The sequence below is a fragment of the Phalacrocorax carbo genome, chromosome 2, assembly GCF_963921805.1.
Source record: "Phalacrocorax carbo chromosome 2, bPhaCar2.1, whole genome shotgun sequence".
In the NCBI taxonomy this organism is placed as follows: domain Eukaryota; kingdom Metazoa; phylum Chordata; class Aves; order Suliformes; family Phalacrocoracidae; genus Phalacrocorax; species Phalacrocorax carbo.
In genome coordinates, this window is record NC_087514.1 from 136,449,529 (window position 1) to 136,471,442 (window position 21,914).

At 34.8% G+C, this 21,914-nt stretch overlaps 1 protein-coding gene across 4 annotated transcripts in view; it reads left to right on the forward strand.

Annotated features, from left to right (window-relative positions):
• Window positions 1–21,914, forward strand: part of DGKB (diacylglycerol kinase beta) — a 363,957-nt gene that overhangs the window by 207,443 nt on the left and 134,600 nt on the right. For all 4 annotated transcript variants that reach the window (XM_064444510.1, XM_064444512.1, XM_064444509.1 and 1 more), the window contains one exon: window positions 14,827–14,891. In XM_064444510.1, coding sequence (XP_064300580.1) covers window positions 14,827–14,891 — 65 coding nt within the window. The remainder of the gene's footprint in view (window positions 1–14,826; window positions 14,892–21,914) is intronic.

The following is a 21,914-nucleotide window of genomic DNA, read 5'->3' on the forward strand; positions in this document are numbered from 1 at the left end:
TGATTTTCTTAACAAAATGTTTCTCTAATATTACAACGACAAAATACAAAAGAATAAAAGTAGTTCAGCTCTGCAGCTGAGCATACGCCACATTTATAAGGAAGTTGCTTCCTAAAAAGTTTTAATTAATGACTTTTAAACATAAGCATCAATCCGTTCATAGTCAAAACTGTAAGTTGGGCCTTAATTGTGAATATATTTGAATCATTAACTGATTTCTTTATTAAAAGCAGTGTTTGTAAATTAATGGGAATGTTTTTCTTGAACAACAATTTGAGAACCAGAGTCTTGATAAAATGCAGGAAGCAAAGCACTTTTCAAGATAATGTTGGCATGCCAAAACAAAAAATTCAAACCCTAAACCCAACAGAACAAAACAAAAAACCCAACCAAAAAACCCCAACCAACCAAACCAAAAAAACACCACCAAACCCTATCTATTTTGCAGTACTACATTGACCCTCACGGGAATGAAATTACCTGTGTCATTAAAAGGTTAGCTTTTAGTTGTATGCCTAATAATAGGAGAAAAATGGCACATCCAGGAAATCTGAAATCACACCTTTGCATAAAACGGGAAGTTTGCACAGTTGCCTGAAGTTTGTAAGATAGATATGCTTAAAGGTATGTAATATTTCATCCATGCCAAGAGTAATTAAAAAGAAGACTTACATGTAAATAGTCTAAATAAACATCATTACTTTTGTATCAGAATTTTTTTTTACATTTATATTATGCCTACTGAGATGATTGATAATAGACATTACAAAAATCTGTTTTATGTTGCAGTTGATGGTAGACTGTAGTTCTTCAAGGTGAAATTAGAAAAATGCTGTTTCAAAAGGAGAAAAAAAGCGCAAGGCATTAGGTTAAATATTAATTTGAATGTCTACAATAATGGGTACATATGCTATTTAAGGAAGTCATTACTCCACTGTGTAGTCAACAAGAGTATCGATTAGAATTAATTCACTACAAAAAGTCCCCAATCATTTTTAACATAAGTTTTTCCTCTTTAACAGTACCCTGAAGCTTGTCTTTTTTGTGGTCAATTTAGCAACAAATTTGCAATTAATCATTTGTTGATTGCAATGAATGGTCTGTCGATAATATGCAGCTTACATTGCTAAAAGGGTTATACAGAGCTTTATTGTTTTCCTTTTGTCTTGGGAACACTTTGTCTAGCTGTGTTTCCTAGAATGGATTTTGAATAGATGTTTTGAAGTAACGCATGCCAGTTTTAAAGAGACACCATGGGCTGCTCTGAGAGTATTAATCAAGATATGTCCTAACTTTCTTCTGGCATTACAGTATTTGGACATCTGTTCTGACTCCTTATATGTGAAGTAGGACACATTGGCATAAATGAAGGGTTTCATTATCTTAAATGTCATAACATTTGTTTGAATTACTTTGTGTAGATTTTAAATGCTGAAATTGTAATCTTGGGTTTTTTATAGATTTCATTGTCCTTTCAAAAGACTATAAAAATGGAAGCCTTTTAAAATTTCCATCCATAATTCAGAAAGCATAATTTACAATTTGTGCAATAACAGTGAAGTTGCTGTAGATGATACTTTAGTAATTTTGAACTGTGTAAGTATTTTTACTTAAAGAAAACTAAGGGCAAAAAATGCTCCATATTCCAGAAACAGTATCTTTGTCACACATAATGTATAAACGAAGGCCATTATGAAATAGCCCTTTGGGGAATGTTGACATGGATTAATTTCTTTGGAAAGTCATGGCAGCTTGAACTGCAACTTTCATTTTGTCAGAAAGAAATGTCTGTTATGTTTCAAGTTGTCCTTCAACGAGTGTCTCAGTAGTATATTTCATGCATCTGGGTAGGAAATGGCTTGGATACAATGTACATAGCTGATACTAAAAGAAAGATTAAATTCTGGCCTCAGACTTTTCCAAAAGTTTGGAAACGTTTCAGTTGCACTGATCTTTAAATTGCATAAGTTTTGGTATGTTTTAATTGTTCTTTAGCAAAGCTACAACACTAGTAAAAGTAGGATTTAACTGATTTACATTGCCCTTATAAATGCTAATAGTATACAAAATAGTTATAACCATTAAAACATTCTTACTCCTAGATAACTTCTGATGTCATATGGATGTGATATTTATGCTTGAGTGAAAGTTAATATTAACTACATTTGTCTTTGCTATAATTACAAGGATTACTTATTGCAAACATTGGCAAGACAAGTATCTTCTTACTGTGCAGCAAATTTGGGAATACTAGCTTGTCATTTTCCATTGATTACATTATTTAAGTAGCTGAGCAAAGCAGCACTTTACAAACAGGTGCTTTTTGATTTGCAAATTTATAAAAAAAACCTAGAAGCCGCTTTCAGCCTACTGCATTGTTGTTTTTTAAGGTGAAAAGTTGAAGGGTGATTTGAGTATGCTTTCATTTAGACCAAAGATTTATTTAGAACTTCTGGCTCATGAAGCAAATTTATTGTTATCAAAAAAAACCAGTGTGGTTCTCCATCTGTAAAATATGTTCACAACATAACTCTCTGGCGTGGAGTTCAAACTGTCCCATTCAAGTTGTTTGCAATGAAATTTTACGGACCTGACTTCGACCATATGCTATACATGCAAATAAAACCATCGTTTGCCATTTCTGCATACTTATAATACCTCTTTTGAATATATGTGGCTACACATTCTATGGCTTATTTCAAACTAAGGGCATTATTTTAATGGATACTGGCTTCAGAGAAGAAAGAAACTAAAAAATTTATTTTCTCACTCTGCTTGTTCCTGCATCTGCACTACAGCTTGCTGCACCCTAAGCTGATAGTTTGGGGAGTAACTCTGTAAACTAGAAAATTAATCTGGGGCATTGTACCCCAGTATTTAATGTAAACAACTTAGCCTGCTGGAAAACCTCATCTGTGTTGGAAATCCTGAGTAAATGGGACTTATGCAAGGAGTTTTTATGCAGATATAGAATCCTCCCAAACAATTTGAGGCTGAGAATAGGATACTGGTATAATATATTCAAAGCTACCATGAAAGCTGTAAGTTGCTAAACAACCATGACGCACTGAGCCTGTCCAGATGGTTAAGCAAAAAGCATTATGCAAGTGCACACTTGGGAGGGAAGATTTTTTTGCGAGAAAATTTAAGGAATTTCTCAGTTCCACTCATCATACGCTTCTCTAGACTTTTTCACCAGTCTTCTGAAAAGTTGGATCTACGGCATGTGGAAGGCTACAAAACCATTTCTTTAGCCCTTTCTGAAGGATCAGTGCAGCACTTCTAAAGCAATTTGGACATTTTGATTTCTTGGGTTCCAAATTCTGTATGTGTGAAATCATAATAAAGGGTTTTAGTGTACAGTTTCCAGGTTTCTGACCACATCAAGAACCAAATATTTTATTTTGCTCTGTGCTTGCTTAACAGAGAAGTAGTATTGCATAAACCAATAGTGAGATACAGAATTAATAGCTTCTAAAGTTGATGGGTATTTTTCCTTTTCAGCAGAAGCCAATACATGTTAATTTTGTTAAAATATGTTTACAGTTCTTAATTATTAGTGAGCTGGGTACAATAAAGCGCAATCTTTTGGTTTTTTGTTGTCCCTAATATCAACATTCTGATAATAACCTGTCACTTGCTGCCTTTATACCACATAATAGAACACCTCTGTGGAATAAATATATTTAACCTCAAAGCCTTTTAATGTCCAGAGACTACAAAAAATAGGTACTGCATAACCTCTGTGTGCCATACACTGGGTAGATCATCTCTGTAAAATGTTTTACATACCTAAATTATTTAGTCTGAGCAGCATGATCTGTTTCAGGAGGAAAATATATGTGAATCGATTTTGTAAAATTTTACTTTCCCCTCCCTGGAAGTGTTCAAGGCCAGGCTGGAAGAGACTTTGGGCAACCTGATCTAGTGGAAGGTGTCCCTGCCCATTGGAGGGGGTTTGGAACTAGATGGTCTTTCAGATTCCTTCCAACCCAAACCATTCTATGATTCTATGCTTATACCTATCATAAACATGTGTTCATACCTGGACATATCTTAACACTTTGCCATATATCCAAATACTAAGTTCAGAAAAGGCCTTTTATTCTATAAGCCATAGAATGTTTTATGGGTTTTTTGGAATACAGGATCTTATTAGTCATACAGAATACCTTTTCCAGCCCTTAAATGCTCAGTAAGATGACATCTAGTTCCATTTTTTAGTCTAGGCTCTATTTCAGATAGGCATTACTGCAGAGCCTTAGGCTTTATTTAACTTGAGAGCAATTGATATCAAACATTGTTTATATGAGCTAATTATACTAAGTTTTTGGGATGGCAGGCATATTTCAGAGAACGATAACCCCTTATTTTTCATGGAAATATTGTTCATTGCCATATAGTATGTGATTGGGTTTTGCACTCCAGGAAGGAGTCTGGCTAATTACACTGTAGGAAGACTAGTATGCATTCACCTTTCAAGTTACAAATTCAAGTGACAGTAGCAGTAAAGCCAGTGTGTGATGAAGATGATCTGGTAGGGCTTAATCTGTTCAGTCTAATACCTTTATGAACAGATTAATTTCATTCTATTTCTGCAGTACCCTTTTAGATACTCAGAGAAACCACTGTGGTGGGGGTAGGCTTGACATGAGTGACTCATTTGAATCTAGCTCATAAGTCTTGGAGGCTTCTCAACTGTCCAGTTATTTTCAAACTACCTGTTAAATAGGTTTGTCTCAGTTTAATGCAAAACTCTTCTGCCTTTTTCGCTATGACCTCACTCTGCTGTAAGGCTCTCTGGCTCTTCTGCATTAGCTGTGAGCACTAAGGAGAACCAGGCCATGTACTTCCATTAGACTTCTGCTACTTCAGAACTTGGAAGCCCTCAAAGGTTGTACATATATTTAACGTGTTGAAGCATCTGAAACGAGTCGGATACCTTTCGCTCTTCCCCCACAAAGACAGCATTACCCAGGGCCTACAAGCATGCTCTGCAGCTGCTGTTGTTACCTTCCCACAGCTATATCATACTTTGACAGATCCCTGAGGTCTGAACTGGATCCCAAGTGCTTACTGGTAAAAGGATGTGGCCTAGATCAGTGGAGGAGAAAGGAGGAAGGAGGCTTGAAAGAACCTCCATAGAAACCTGTTCGGGAATTAGGAAGCTTATACATTTGCCAGGACAGCAAACCAAGACTTATCACCAAACGATGGCAAGAACTGATGGCCAAAGGACAAAAAAATCCTTGCAACCATCACCCGCTCAAACTGTGGACAAAAGAATTTTCCTCAGTACATGGTACTTTCCATGGCCTTGATATGTAGTAATTTAGAAGTTATATCAGGCATTTAGCAGTGAGGACTTGATTTTCTTTCCACATTGGAGTATTCTGCAGCTGCTCACTTACCAAGAAACTTATGGTGTAGGTAAGATTAAGCCTGCATGAAAGATTGGCAACATAAAACTGGAGAGTTATATAAATATATATAAATATATAAAGACTATGCCTGAGTTAACTGTGCTTCTGGACCAACAGCATATGAGCCTAAGCAGTCCCAGATTCCATAAGAGAAAACAGAGCTTGTTCTACCATTCCAGATATTTTGCAACAAGTCTTTAAATAGCAGGCTACAGAAGTAAAATATATGAAGAAAAAACTAAGCAGCAAGAGCAAGGGGGGAAATGAATACAGTAATCATGCAAGCAGTATCAGTTGAACAGTATTTGGGGGGAAGGGGGTGTGTGAAATCCCAAATAAAAACAAAGGCCTCTAGGTCAGTACATTATTGGTAGGTGGATCTGACATCTGAATGTCTAGCTTTATGACCCAGGTAGATTTGGAGGTGGTAGAAAAAAGTCTGAGGAAGGTGTTTTCTTAGACATGATGCTTATGCTGAATGCAATGAACAAATATCTTAGTCATCCACAGACACTCTGGACTCATCACTTTGTCACTGGAGATACTTGGAGTATGCAGGCCAGTGGTATTGGCAGGGGTTCTCCTTCTCCTGCAGGGCAGGCAAGTTATGGTGAATTTATCAGATCAGGGTAAAAATTGGGGGCAAACTAGAAGAAAAGGGCACTAAAACTGATCCTGGAAAATTATGTCAGAGAGGGAAGTTCTGGAAAAAGATTCTGGGAGAAATTCCTGAAAGGGAGAGAGTTGGTGTTAGCAGCAGAGCTGCTTGTCACATAATGTGGAACTTACAAGTTAACTATCCTTTTTTTAGGACAAAAAAAAAAACAACCAGAAATTTGCCTTGTTTACCACAAATCAAATGGAGAAGATGGTGAAGGTGAAGAAAGTCAATGATAATGCAATTAGAAAAGGTGAACAGGGCAATCCTAAACTGTTTCCAAGGAAGAAGCTTGACACAAGTGAAAAACACTTCATAATGAAAGTCTGAGGTGAAGAAAACCTGTCTGATAGCTTTGTGTCTCCTTAGTTGGGGATAACATCCGTGAAGACAAACACAAGAAAATTTAGTAGAAGGATTCAGAAAATATTTTGATTAATGCAACACAAGAACAATGCAGATATTGAGCAAAAATCAAGAAAGTTGTTTTAGGACTATAAGAAAGATCAAAGGCACTATATAAAAGATGTGAGGGAGAGGATCTTAAAAAGTTTGTCATGAATCAATGGGGGGGGGGAGAGAGAGAACATCTGCAGCTAAATAATCTACCATCTAGCTCTAACTTATGAGTCTGTTGGGTTTTTTTTAAATTAATATTTGTTTGTCCAACAGGGAAGATAATAAATAATATTCTAATGCAAAAATTTAAATTTCAAAATGAAAACATAATGAATGAGGAAAACAGTGACCTTTTTCAATTAAGAGAAAAATATTCTTTCAAACTGTAAATCAATGAGAGATGTTTCAGTGGTTTGCATACTTCTTGTAAAAATAAATATCTGCTATGGAAACAAATGAATAGCATAAATATGTATTAAAATTATAAGGCTCTGTTGCCAGGCTTTGACTAACAAGTTATGGGAAGTTGCTAAGGAGAAGTCAGGTGAACATTTATTATTTGATCCCTATCAAGCAAATGAGCATATAAAATGGGTGGTGATACAAGATTTGGCTTGAACCCCAGTGAAGATTTCAGATGACTGCTCAAACTGTTGCATTTCAGGCATAGCTTCATAAAGTTAAGAAGCTAGATGTGCTCAGCGTCATATATGATTAATAACAAAAGACTTGCAAGAAATGATTCAGAACAGAAACTTGTCTACATGCCTTTTGGAAGAACCTTTCCAAAGAGCTTTGTTCTTACTGTTGAGCATACTGGGAGGATAGAGGGATCATCCTGCTAGTTTAGGCACCTAAATTAAGGGTCTAAATTTAGCCCCTGAGAATACTAATCTAATGTCAAATAAATCAAAGCTCAAAATGAAAATACCCAAAATGATTTGTTTGGGGTTTTTTTTTAGGTGTGGTTTTTTTTTTTAATTTAGATGTTTTGTGGTTTTTATTGGGACAGCGTCTAAAAACTGTAAATAAGTTGAGTTTAATTTTTCAAGTCTGTGCACAAGCAATTGTTCCTTATCTCAAATACGCCTTTTTCTTTATGTTAAGTATTTAGTGTGATGGGAATAATTGTTATTTCACAAAAAAATGCTTAGTAATTGATCTTTTAGGGATAATTACTCCTCTCTTCTCCAACTGCAGAAGTGCTGGGCATGAACATCTAGGTGCTCATTTCAAACTAGATGGGGTCTTAGTGTAAACTTTGTTTTGGTGCTTTTTACTGCAGATATCTGCGAGCCATTGCTGTGTGTTTTTGAAGAGCCACTAAAGTAACAGCCAATTGCATTGTATTGCATTGCTTATATTGACTTTCAGTCTGAGCTGTGTCCTTGGTTGTGTTATGCTCAAACTCATTGTGCAGAATAATTTGGGACAATTTCAACATAGCTCTTCATCAGCAATTATCCAAAATACTACTAAAGGTTTACCGCAGAGATCTTTTTAATATACAAGATATCTAATACATTCTCTATATGGCTACGTTGGCTAACTGCCATGTGATCACTTTTTCTCTTTTTAGTGACCACATAAACACTCAGCATGGATCTAGAAGAACCCTTCTCTAGTTACAGTAAATATAAAGAAAAGAAGATGTGCTTAGTGACACAGTGTATCCTCAGCAGAGCTCATCTTGCAGGGTGCATGTCCTCTGCATCATATTGTGTCATGGAGCACAGTTTGTTTTGGTCATGTAGTTTTATCTCCCAGTCTTCTTTGATGGTCCTTGAATTTTAGTGACTTCAAAATATAGATATATAGATACATTGAAATTTGGTGTCAGTTTCTGACAACCAAAATAGCTCCTCAAAGAAAGTCCTTGACATACTGGTACAAAGGCGTGTCTTACAGGACTGGTCCCTTGACTGGTCCCTACACAGCTGGGACATGTCGTAACCGTATATGAACTGATCGATAGTAAATTCTGATGAGTCAATTTGTGTACCTGTCCGCTAGTTGTATGCTACAGAGTTATTGATAAGAACATAGGGGTGGGGTGGGTTTTTTTCCCAAACACATCTTTTTCTCTAAAATGGATTCTATTCTGTGTCTGTGTGAAACATTTCTAGTACCAGATTATGTATATATATAGTGTCAGAAACTCAACAGAGATCTGACCTCAAATGAAAAGGGAGAGGGAATGTGCTTACATTTGAAGGCCTGTTCCAAATATTTTGTTACAATTTCCAGATATACCATCCTCTGGTCTTTTGCCTATCATTTATAAATACTGCGGCTACTGACTTTTCATCCTGGGTTTAGAGATATTACCTATCTAAATTAGTATTTAAAATATGAACTGTCACTTGACTTAGTAATACATGTACAGCTGAAATGTATTTAAGCATGACCATCAGAGGGCTGGCTGTCAAGAATATCACTGACAAAATGAATAGCATTATCTTGACAGTTTCTGTGTTTTTCTTGGAAAACCAGGAACACAAGTTTCTCAGATGCTTTTTTTTCTCAGATTTTTCTTAAGAAAGTGAATTATCATTATCTTTTAGTGAAGCTGTATCAAAAAGAGATTGAAATCTCTTCCTGCTCTGACCTTCTCAAACTATCACCTTTCTCAGATACACTGGCTCAGAATATCAGTAGAAACTAAGGTGACTATAGTAGCTAGTGTTTCACCAAAGGCTAATATATTAATGAAATTTTTTCTGGAAGATCTCTTACTTTGTCCCTTAGGTTAATGTGTGTAATTTAATCAAAAATACCTGGGAGTCAAATATGAAATGACAGCTTAATTCAAACAAGGCAGGACCTGAGCTTCTTGAGTACCTTTTTCTAGACTTGGATCATTGAATGGTTCAGTACTAGCCATATTATTTGCTTATCTGAAGCTGTTGATTATTATGGGGTGGGAAATATTAAAAACAAAGGATGTATGTATGGTTTTTGCTTTTTTTGTGTGTGTATGCGAAGAAAGTGGAATGCAAAATTGTAAGGATGTTTGTTTATCTAGAAAATAATTTTTAGTCTTAAGCCACTACAGCAAACTTTTCTTAATCTATTTTCAATAATTTTTTTGCACATCTGTACTATTCCACATTAATAACTGATGTGAGCTAACTGGTTGTTCAGCTTATATTTGCATTCTGATCCTAAGATTACAGGTTGCTGAATTATCCCTTAAGCTTCCTAGCCTTGTGGATCCATTAAGCCTTAATTAAAGAAGCATCTTAGAAAAAAAAATAATCAGACCATTTATATCCAAAGAAGATGCACACTGGTCATTTGTTTGTTCACCAGCATAAAAATTATTATTTAATGGAAATTTTAATCACAGCAAGCTTATAGATAGACATATATTAAATGCATTAATCTTTCTATAAGGTTATTCACAATGTATAAGGTTACTCTTCTGAAAAGGCTGCTTCAGATTGCTTTCCGGTAATGCTAATACCCATTAAAAAGATGAATATATATGTGTGTAAGTCAATCATAAGGTATTAAAGAGGTGTAGCAACTTAAGCTTCTTTTCTTCTTGGCAGGTCACTTTGAGAAATGTCCTAGTTCAATTAAAATATTTTTTCCATTTCCTAGGAGTAGATTCAGATATGCTCTGTCTGTTCTCTATCTTATCTTCACTGTCAGGATTTAAAACAAACCTGAGTGATATATAAGAAGGATAGTCCAGCTACTTCAGACTCTGAACAGGTTCAAATTAAGGGTGCATATATGTGTATATGTTTGCGTGTTCATCACACATATGTCCGAGTTGAATATTTGAGAGATACAGAGGTACATTTTTCAAGAATGTCTTTACAATTTTATAGAATTTAAACTGGGATAAACTGTATCTTGTGTTCTTCAGACATCCATTCCTTCATCTCTACTTTCAAAATGCTGTAGCAGTGAGTAGAAACCATGTAAACTAAAGGCATACGAAAGAGAACAAGGTGTGGTAGTTTTTTTCAGATTAGATTGGTGATACTATGAAATGAAAGTTCAGAGAAATTATCGTCTAGGCTATTGTCATATATTGCATATGACATGTAAATGACTGTAGAAATACTGTATATCTTAAAAAGAAATGAAGTATTTTAGAATAATAGTCTACAACTGAAATACTCATGTAATATGCTCAGAAACACTAAATTGTCTAACTAGTTAGTTCTGTTTTTAAATGCTCTGTATTCGGCATTACTTTGTGCAGCAGCATTGCTTGTGATGCAGAAGTGTTCCTGAAAAAAATCTCCATTCTTGGATGCTTTAGTGAAAAGTATTACAGTGCTTTAGGTATAAAATGAGCTGTGTGACTGAAGCATGAGTGTAGTGAAAGGTGCTAGTTACATATTACAGTGATCCCATAAGACCTTTCCTCCTTTCACCTTGCAACAGGCCTGACAGCATTGTGTCTCCTCAGATTATTTTTAATAATAAAGCTCTTGCAAAATTCAGGCATGTTTGTGTGCACTTATGGTGTGTTACTTTTAAAAATGGAAACTATTTAGATTCAGGTATGGTATTGGTGGAAAACTGTATTTCAGTCTAGCATACCTATCAATTTATTAATAAAAATTAATAAATTATACCCACAGGTGTTATTAATTATAGACCAGTATCTGACTGTCAAATGACCTTTCTAAAAAAACTTGTTCACTTGTTACCTTGCTAGGTAATATCATGAAGCATGTGAGTTTGCTTTGCTGACTCCTGGGTTTTCTCTTTTACATCAGTTTTATTATCAAATACAAAAATCATTTCTCATATTTTACTGGCCATGCACAATATCAGATACCAGGAAAGGTCAGCATATTAAAGCAACAATATGCAAACAATATTCGACTTACATGTGGATATTGCTCTGTTTGTCAGTATAGTTAATTAGGTGATTTTAATATCGGTTGTGACACAAAAAATAAATCAATTCTCCATTGGTCCAACTACAGTTGTATGCTCTAAATAGGTTAGGCTAGATGCCTCTTTCTGAAACGGCTGGATTAAGTCTGCTAAAATGAATCCTATTTCAACGTAGCCAAAACAGCTCACAATGAAGGACCCTCTCCTCTCCTCATCCAGAAGTACAAAACTTTTAATGCTGGTTCCTCAGGATTCAGGGATGACACCTGTAAATTTCTGTAGCTCTTAGGAGACAGAATTTGCATTCCTTCCCACTCTCAAGTTCCTGCTATTTTCAATTATTCCGGTTGTTTTTCATTAGTAGTATTATTATTTCATTTACTACTCTGTGTGCTTAACAAATAAAAGATGTTAGACATTTGAAAAACAGAAAATGCAGTGTAGTTTTTCTTCTTCTCTTTTCTTTTTTCCTCCTAAAGCAAAGGATCATTTTGCTAACATGCAACCAGGATGGGCTGATTTCAGATCTTCCTGTAGCATGGAGTTACAGTTGGGGAGAGGTCCCTGTGCTAGGGAATCTAAGGACTCTGTATGTTGGACTCAAGAGTTCAAAAGAACAGTTGAGCAATATAAAGTGAAGAAAGCCTTAGCAGCTCCCCTACTTTTGAGCTTACCTGTGTTCAGTTACTACTCTGGTTTACAGTCTCCTTTAATAAAAATAGCCTTTCAACAATTTTTGTATGAAGTTGGTGACGTGCCTGCCTTGTGTTGTGCTCGTCAAAATTAGCTTTTGGTGTATTAGTTTTTTAACCTCTTAGCTCGTTAAGTTAGTAGATCCATTTTGGAGTCCGAAAATGTTCAGGCAGGGGAAAATTTTGATCAAATCAACCTTGCATGGAAACAACTGCCTGTTTGCCATCTGCAGTGGGCATTGATCCCTGGCTTGTTTGTGCCTTGCATTTGTTATGCATGAGTAAGCGCATTAGCCTTTTCATTTCATTCATTAGACAGTTAGTCCTTGATTAGTGTTTCCTAGTTTCTGTCAAATATGCTACTACTCCTTTATTCATTTTGTCTTTGGTCTGTCTTTTTCTTTTGCTTCAGCATGTAGAAAATTAACAGTTAACCACAACAGTAGTCCTTTTATTTCTTTTTCATATAAAACTGGCTAACAAATACACTTTTCTAATGTTGGCACATCTAATGTGGGATAAAGTATGAATGATGGGTCTTTCTAAAGTTAACAGAGTTATTATTTTAGTTCAGCTGGCAGGCTTTGTTTAGAAGTGTGAAGTCTCAGGGTTTACTGTCAGCTTTATTTCATCCGTCTCCAAGAACTGTAGGATCACCTGGATACTTGTGGATATTTGCCTTATAAAATTGCACATAAAAATAAATTTAAAGTAATGATGAGTGCAGTTTGAGAATATAGCAACGAAAGTTTCAGGTGACAGTTTGGATGACAGGGCAGAAAAATAAGGCATTTTATGACTAACACCAGTTCTTTCAATAGGGGTTTTTGCTGTCGTTTCCTTATAGGACAGTAAAATGTTAAATTATGATTCCATTCTTAATGATAAAAGAAAAATAATTAAATAATGATGTGATGTGCATAAAGCAACAAAGTGCACACACCTTTAGAAACTACATAAAACCGTGAATAAGAGTATTTCAACAGAGCCAATACATTTAGAGATGCCACTAAATTATTCTTTTTTTGGTCAGTGTTCACAAGTTTCACCTAAAAATTCCATGCTACATCTTTATGTAGGTAGAGTGTGTGTAAAATATTATGTCTTAGTTACTGGTTTTTTATTCATAATCTTAAAACTTTATTTAAATGTTATCCATCTATCTGAACAATTTTATATTTGACATGGTATTAAAGTTCATTTCAAAATACCACAAACCAGTAAACCAAACCTGAAGATCAGATCAGTCTGTTCTCCAGAGGGTGCCCTGCTTAAGATTCTAGTAAATAAAAAATTATCATAAAGTCTTGCAGCCATGTTTGATGTTAGTGGATACCTATATATCTGTGCAAAATGCTTGCTTATTTGAGATTTATATTAACATTGATTGGTTCAAATAAAAATTGGTTTAAAAACAATATTTTAATCATCCTTGGAATCAGAAATACAATATAATTTAAGTATTTAATTTTGTTTTTTTTCCCAAAATGCTAATTCTCATGGTTTGAAAATAATTTAAAATGTTGCTAGCTATAGACTTCATACTGAATTGAATAGGTCTCTCAACTTCTTAGCTTTTTTGTATTTCCATAATAATTTAAGATGGTAAATAATGTATTTTTTAAATATACATGATTGTTGATTATACTGGTAGTTTTATTTGTAGTTTTTGTCAAACTGTTTACGTGGAAACTGGAATTAATTTTCTTAGTAACTGAACTAACTCTTCTTATATTTATATTCTTATATATGCAGCATTTTAAGGCATAATTATAAAACCATGATCCGAATGGTTTTCTCTGTGTTTACTATGTCCTGCAAGAATGAAGACTCAGTAGATTTCATATTCTCACACCTCATTTAATATATACACTGAAAGATGAAAATACTTTTTGCTTTCTTAATACCCGGTTTGTAAATTTTTAAAGAATTAGTATGTGAAATAAATATTACATGACCTGGAATGAGGAAAACATTATTTTCATACCTGAAAAGGAGGTATAAAAATGCTGTGAAAACTGATTCTAGCATATCAGTTTCAAATATTCTTTTTTCAGCAACTCCCTCCACCACAGTGGTTTGATTCTTTTTAAAATGTTATATAAATATTTCATACAGCTATTTCATTCCACATTCACGTGATTTAAATGTATTGTTAGCATCATTTACTACATTTTAAAATATTTTGATAAAGTATACTTAATTTAATTAACGAGGGGTTTTTTATATTAAAAATCCATATTTTCCCCCCCATTATTTCATACCCTGACATACAGCAAATGGGGTATCTCCTGGCATTTATTCCCATTTTCTACAAAATTTTGGAGAAAGCTACTGAATGGCCATATGCAAATATCAGGTGATATGTGTATGAAGTGACTGCTGAATCTCTCTCTCAATTTTACTAAGGGAATAATTTCATGAACTTATTTAGTATTCCAACAAGAAAGAACTGTATGAATAGTCTTATTGTGGACCTTCACCAGATCTGGATGATATTCGCTATACAGAAGTGGAAGTACATTTACATTCAGTAAATGTAACTATCGTGTCTGATTTGCAAAAAGGAACAATGGAGACTGTAACAAGTGTAATAAATTTTTAAGTTCAAATATATCCCATTGTTGGAACAGCTTACCTGTAAGCTTTCTAAGTGATGAGTGTTGCTCTTGTTGAAAATGACAGTTCACAAAACATCTTACAAACAGTATGCCTTGTTTACGGTTTTGGTCTTCTGTTTTGTAATTTTCCTGTCACGATAGATTTATGGTTTTCTTTTTCCTGTTAGGATGCTTCAATTGCACACAGATTCCATATCATGAGAGAAAAACATCCAGAGAAGTTCAACAGTAGGTAAGAGTCTAAAAATATTTGCATATGAAAAGATTCTTTCCATGTTATTAAGGTACGTTCTGTGAGGGGTTAAATTTTGCACATCCTTTAAAATATTGATTCTTGTAAGAGGGGAAGTTGATGCATTTTATATTAAGTATATGCTCCCAGACTGCTTGTAGTGTAACTGTTTTATATCTGGTATTTCAACTGAAATGAATAGCATTATAAATAAACTGTTCTCACATGCGAAATGTTTGACTTGTAAGGCTAGCACGGACAAGATGATGCATTGTGGTATCTGAGGATCCCTGAATTGACACTTTGCCATTAGGCGCTGAAGAACACTTATTAGACAGCTGCAGATGGTGATCCTTATGTTTCATTCCCACACGCACACTGGTACATTGACAGGGGGCTCTTCCATATATACTCTTAGTAAGGGCAAGTGAATGCCATTTTACACATAAATGCTTTTATCGTTAAACAGCTTTGGGTATGTAAAAAAGTCAGGAATGAGACTTTGCATCTGTTCCTTGTGTTGCTTTTTGAATTTGCAATGTTATCTCCGAGCTTTTCTGGAGATTAAAAATGTATTACAACATGTACTGTTAATTCACCTTCTTTCAATATCTGGTTTGTTGAGTAGATAATATTCATAATGCAATGCTTATGTTTGTCTCTTCTTATTTAGGTAATTTAGCACATAAGTTGTGATGGGTAAAAGCAACATTTTGGAAACTTTAATTAACATTTAAAGACACATGGGGAAAGTAAGATACAAAGTAACTTTGGGATAAATGGGGAATATCTAGAAGTAATTGTTAACACAAATATTTTGTCATTGTGAGCCTACCCATAGACTTTCTTTGGTTTTCCATGGGGGTGACCTGGTGAGTCTTGCGTAGATGCAAATCTTCATAGACCTCAGGATGATAAAATATGTTGTTTGTGCTGTCATCTTAGAGCTGTGCAGAATGATGTTTCAATATGTTTGAATATTGTCTAAGTTCTTACTGGTTTCATGTTGAAAGTATAAATTTTATATTTAACAGTCAGAGATGGGGACTTGTTTTCTTGAATACTCAATCTGTTTAGCAACTATGCAGTGACATACTATGACCCCCAGTGTATGTTTCTTTTTAAGTTCCACAGTAAACATTTATTTTTTATGAACTCTTCTTCCTACTGCCGATGCTTCTCATTCTGAAAGAATTATGCTATGAAGAGATCTGAACTCAAGCCTGATCTGCACATCTCGATGTATTAGACTTGTTCAGCAGAACTAGAGATATTGGACATTTAGCAAATGCAGATATTCTAGGCCCTGACGATGAAGCTAGTTTATCAGTGGTCTTTCTGCATATTTTCAGCAGTTGGCAATTATAATTTATAAAAAGCTCAGCTAATAACATGAGTTTCAGATCAGATTTCATGTCACAATAAATCATATGCCATTAATAACATCTGCTAGCAGACTCACCTTGAAATTCATCTATATTTTAAGGAACCTGATGTTTCTAACATTATCTTAAGGAAATTAATTACAAAAATATATAGTTCCAGTGCCTACGTGCTTTGCCACTGCGATATTGAAAGAACTCGAAAAAAGCAATGATTCTCAGGGTATTGAAAGACTATTCAGAAATATTATGCATGTCTAAAAAAGAATGTAAAGAGTTGAGTAAAGTATTGTAATACAGACTGATGTTTTAAAATGTTTCTTCTTTTGTACAGGGAGAAAAAAGTGCAGATTCAACTTTTGTTGAATACAGTTTTCCAAATGATGTTAGTTTGAAATAGTTTGTTCCACTAACAGTTATTTGCATGTGGCAACACTCCATAATATGTTGCAGCAGTGTTTTCCTGCAGTATGTGAAAATAAAACCCTTTTTTAGATGTCTGCTAAACCACAAGACTTTATTCACCAGAGTGTGCAATTTTCTGTGCAGTCTAAATGATGTAGGATCAGCAAGTCCAGCTCAAGCCAGAATCATAGTGGGGTCCATAGTTAATAGCACTTACTCATTTGATAATCCCACATTGTCACAGGTGAATATCTCCCACGATTTAAAAAAATCTGTTCTTTTCTGGTTTTATGTTAGTTTTCTCTTGCCTGATTTTCCAGGGTTTTGAGCTCCCACAGCTATCATTCAGTGTTGTAAAGCAGGTCATTGCACTGAGGTTCTACTCTGAAAATGAATATGTAAAAAGTTTCCTCACTAAAGAGAAACTTTAAGTTTATGCTGTGTGCAGAGGTCTTTTGAAACCCAAAGGTGTTGTGTTTGCTTCAGTGAAGTAAGTCTGGTTAAGTTTGGGATTGGACAATCTTTTGCTTTAAATCCTGCTAATGATCCTAATGATCCTCAATTCCTGAGGACATTCCTTGACACTGTTCCTAAGTTTCACGTGTAATTGGAGCATATCAATAGGGAAACTCCTGACACTTTGTGCTTGTGTGTGAAAGCAGAACATTTCTGTACTTGCTTACCTCCTCAAAATGAAGACGAGAACATATCACAAGGCTTGGAAAGACTTTTTAATGACTACTAGTCAATATTGTAGAATGCTTTGGAAGTAGGTGGCTAATTAGTAACTCTGACACATTTTGAAACTGTTCATAGATATTGGACACAAAGACTTAGTATTATTGACTTATTAAAAATAGAAGAAAATAAATTAAGGTGTGGATTTCTAAACAGCCTACAGATACTTAAACATTTAGGTTTTTGGAAAATCTCAGATGAAGTATGTGTAAATACTCATTAATTAAAAATCCACATTAATTGTTGTTTCTTAAATATTCAAATGACTTAGCAGCTACCTTGTGACATTTCTTTTCAATGAAGCACCTGTTTGTTTCATATTCTTATTAAATTGAAATCAAGTCCCTTTGTCAAAAGAGTCTGCTGTGTTCAGAAACTTAAATTTCACTGAAAAACACTTAATACATGCCACAATCACTTGAAAATATTATACTTGTAAGCTGCAATATGGAATGGTTCCACTTTGTTTTCCAAATAAGGTTCAGCATAAATGTCTAACAGTGATTTTAAAATATTCATTACGTGTTCCTAAAAATGGATCTGCAGGAGAAAAATTTTTCTTCTGGTGATGGTCAAATAGAGAAAATGGAAGTGAGAACACAGTAGCATCCTCATCTCTGTCAAAAGAATGAATCCTAATCTGCCATCTTAAATAATTGTATCTTCAGATCATTAGCACACACTATCAGAAACCCGTACTGACATTGCATTAAGTTTTAAATGTGTTCATAAAACCCAGAATCTCAGCTGTCACATTACCCACTCTATGGGTCTGAAGTGCAGAGAACCCTGTGCTTGAGAAAGCAGGGTTCACTTCCCAGCATCTCCTGCTTAAGAGTAGGGTCAGATTTTTCTGATTTCAGTGTGGAAGGGCTGAGTTAACCCCAGCAGGAAGAAAACTTGCAAAAGACAGCATTTCAAGTAACAGTATCATTAAACTAGGACATACTGTTGAAATAACGATTCAGTTAGGCCAAAATGCCCTGCAGGGAGATCTGTGTAAACATCATAGACTCGATGCTGGGAATAACAGATGTATGAGTTATGTGACTGGAATATACACAGGGAAACAAAGAATACATTCAACAAAAAATAATTCAAGTTGTTACTAACTATCATAAAATAATATTCAGTTAAATTAGGCATGCTAATTTGACTCTCTGGCACCCTGTAGCATAAAAGATATTTCCTAGTCTCAGTAAACTAAAGTATGATTTACAAAGTGCATTTACAGTCTTAAGTACATCATCTTTGAGATTTTCAAACATCAGTCTCTTTTCCTTTTCTATGAAGAAGAAATCCTAAAGCAGAAAAAGATCCTATTCCTAATAACTCGATCTGTATCGTTTTCTTGACCATGTGCTCTTGAGATTCCCTTTCAGCTTTGCTTAATTTTGCTTTTATCTTGTGCCAATAGCTATGCACTTAACCTGTCAGGAATTTTTTAAGTAATAGAAAGTACCGATTTACTTTGTGCAAGTGATGTCCGAGAGAATAAATGTTCTTTTAATGAATATGAGTGAAGGAAGTTATGCTTTTGTTTTGACCTACGTGTTATGTGACACTAGTTTACTCTGGAAAACCCACAGAAAGAAAAGGTAGGCAAAATGGAAGGTAAATAAATCTTTAGTGAGTTCCTCCATGTGTTCCAACTTAACTACTGCACTATACAATGTAGTCATCATAGTATCATGTCTTGACTGATCTCAAGAAGAAAATAAAAAAATCCTATCATGCAAACACAGATTTCTAATCCAACCTGGCAGCAAAGAAGGCGGAACACAGGTATTCCACTTGAATACTGGAGATTTCCCCAAATCACTTGCTGTTGAAAGCAAGTGCTAGTTCCAGTTTGGTGACTAAACACCACAAATTAAAAAGGATCAGTGTAACCTTTCTCCTTATTTTCGAATAAGGCAACCTCAGTTTAAAAGCAAGATCACTTGTCATGAAGTGAATAAAATGCTCCTTTCTCAGACGTACTTAGCCTTTGTTTTAAAGCTGGCTTATTTTAGCTTTGAATTGAAAAGTCAAAATGTTTCATTTTGAATAGAACAAAACTATTTTGATATTTTCATTATTCTTCCAGTTCTTCAGCTTAAGTGATGGAGTCTCTTGGGTTGAATCATAACTGCATATTTGCAGTGAATATGCTAATCATCAACCCAAAATTCTGAACCTGAATTGCAGATATTTCAGTCTCTTTCCTTCAACCTATTCTCCCTTTCTGGTCGTGACTATGCTAAGAACGCTTAAAAAGAAGACACTGGCCCCACACAGAGACCAGATTGCAGACATCTGTTACCTGTCCCATTGAACCCACAGGTTTCTTTTCATAAAAGGATAAGACTCCAGGGAACAATACCTCTGAACTCAGGCAATATTACTGCAACAGTAGTCATCAGAAGAAGCAACACAAGGTGAAAATATTTGTGATAGCGTGTGACTGTCTTCACATGAGCAAGAGATGACTTGTAGTTAGGCAGCTTACTCTGCCTAGCTCTTGGTTATAAAGTTTATAGAGAGAAGAAAAACAGAAAAGAATCAACATGTTCTTATGTCAGGCTTCAAACATGTAGCTCATCTTTAGATAAAAAGCCTGAAGTGTGTAATATGTGCTTGAGTTTACTGAGCTGGGATAAGAGAAGATACTTGGAGCATAATGCTGATTCAGCCTACCCATGTCTGTTGTCTGCAGAGCAAAATGACAGCAGTCTGCATCTGCAGTATCTGCACCTCTCTCTGATACAAGATTTCACATTTTTATAATTTCTCTAGAAAGTAGTAATAGGCTAAGGCCCTCTGCCTGAGACACTTCTTACTCTGTTAAACATTATTCTGGAGTGGCTATCTGGGAGGCTGGTGTGGATGAAGAACTGGACTCATGAGGGCTAGAGGCTGTGTGCTCTATAAAATATATTCTAAGTAGACATCCCTATGTCCTGAGCAACCTCTGTGATTTCAAAGTACATCTTTGAAAGCAGTGTGCTGTATCAGACCCTAAGCAGAGCATTGAATTTATGTTTGTATTCTCGGGGTCCTCAGCTGTCAAATTCACTACTGCAGGACTAAAATGGGGTCCAGTTTTGTACTTTTAAAATGGTAAGGGTTATCTGTTTATTGGGCACTTCCATTGGAGGTGGTTGTTATGAAAAACTTGCCATTCTGGACTTCTAAAAACAATCAAATAACTGAAATATGAACTATTAATATTGACAAGATATGGGAATGTTTTTTCCTTTAAGGAAAGTTGTGTTTTTTAAAGATAAGTAATGATACCCAGTTGTTAAAGAAACAGTTGCTTTAGAAATTCTCAAGCAAAATGTATAACCATGTTAAAGGGTGAAAATCGTTGATTTATCTAGCAGAAAGGATTGTTTGACATGGTGCACATATAGGGGGATTGGCCCAGCATGCATTGTGTAAGTAACAAACTGTTGATTCACAACAGGTCTATCCATATGCTATAGGCCAAGGTCAATAAAATCTAATTTTCTTCAACTGATGTCAGGCTGGTAAAGGAATTTATTGAAGATGATGTTTCATTACTGAGTAGGATTGAAGTGCCTATTGGATGTTCTACACATTCTTTAATGAATTAAAACTACTGCCTTTTATTACAATATGTTAAAGGCAAACTTAACTATATAGGAATTACATCTTGGTCTCTTCCACTGTTCAGTCACACCATTTGAAATAGCAATTAATAACACAATGTTAGAAAAAGTTTTCTGACTACTTGCATTTGCAGTATATTCACATGTGAAGGGAGTCCATAATAGATATGAGAAAGATGGTAACAAAACTGCTAAATTACAGCTTGCTATTTATTGCTTGCTGATAAAGTATGGTCGGGTATTTCTATACTAATGAATAAGGTTATTTTCTCTAGTTTTCACGTGCACGCGCTGAATAAAATGCATCTTTATACAATTGGGTTTTTACCAAATATTTCTTGATTTTCTTTGAGGGGAGGACTTAGTTTTATAGTCAGAACTAGTGAATACTAAAAATGTAAATTTGCGGCTGATTTTAAAACTTCATTTTGGATCAATTAGTCTTCAAATCTCCGAAGTAAATGGCAAATCTTTACAGAAGTTTCATGTGGATATGTTTCATGTTGACAAGAGATGCTGGGCTTTCTAAACAGTTAAGCAACAGCCATTTCTAATATATATCACAAAACCAACAAAACCTTCTTTCAAATTCCAGTCAAGGTTGCTGAGTGGCCACAGCGCACTTACGTAGAATATTATTGACAATACTGAAGCCATTAAAAACAATGAAATGAATTGTTAAGAAATAAATGTTACGCTTCCTATTTAATAAACATAAACACATTATTCTTTAGTACAAATAAATTAAAATTTGATCACAACATGAAAACCTTTACTCTTAACTGTGGGTGCTTTATGGGATTTATTTTTTTTAAATCGTTTAATTCCAACAATTAAGCCCCTATTTTTAGAGAATGTTGTTATCCAGGCATATGCTACAG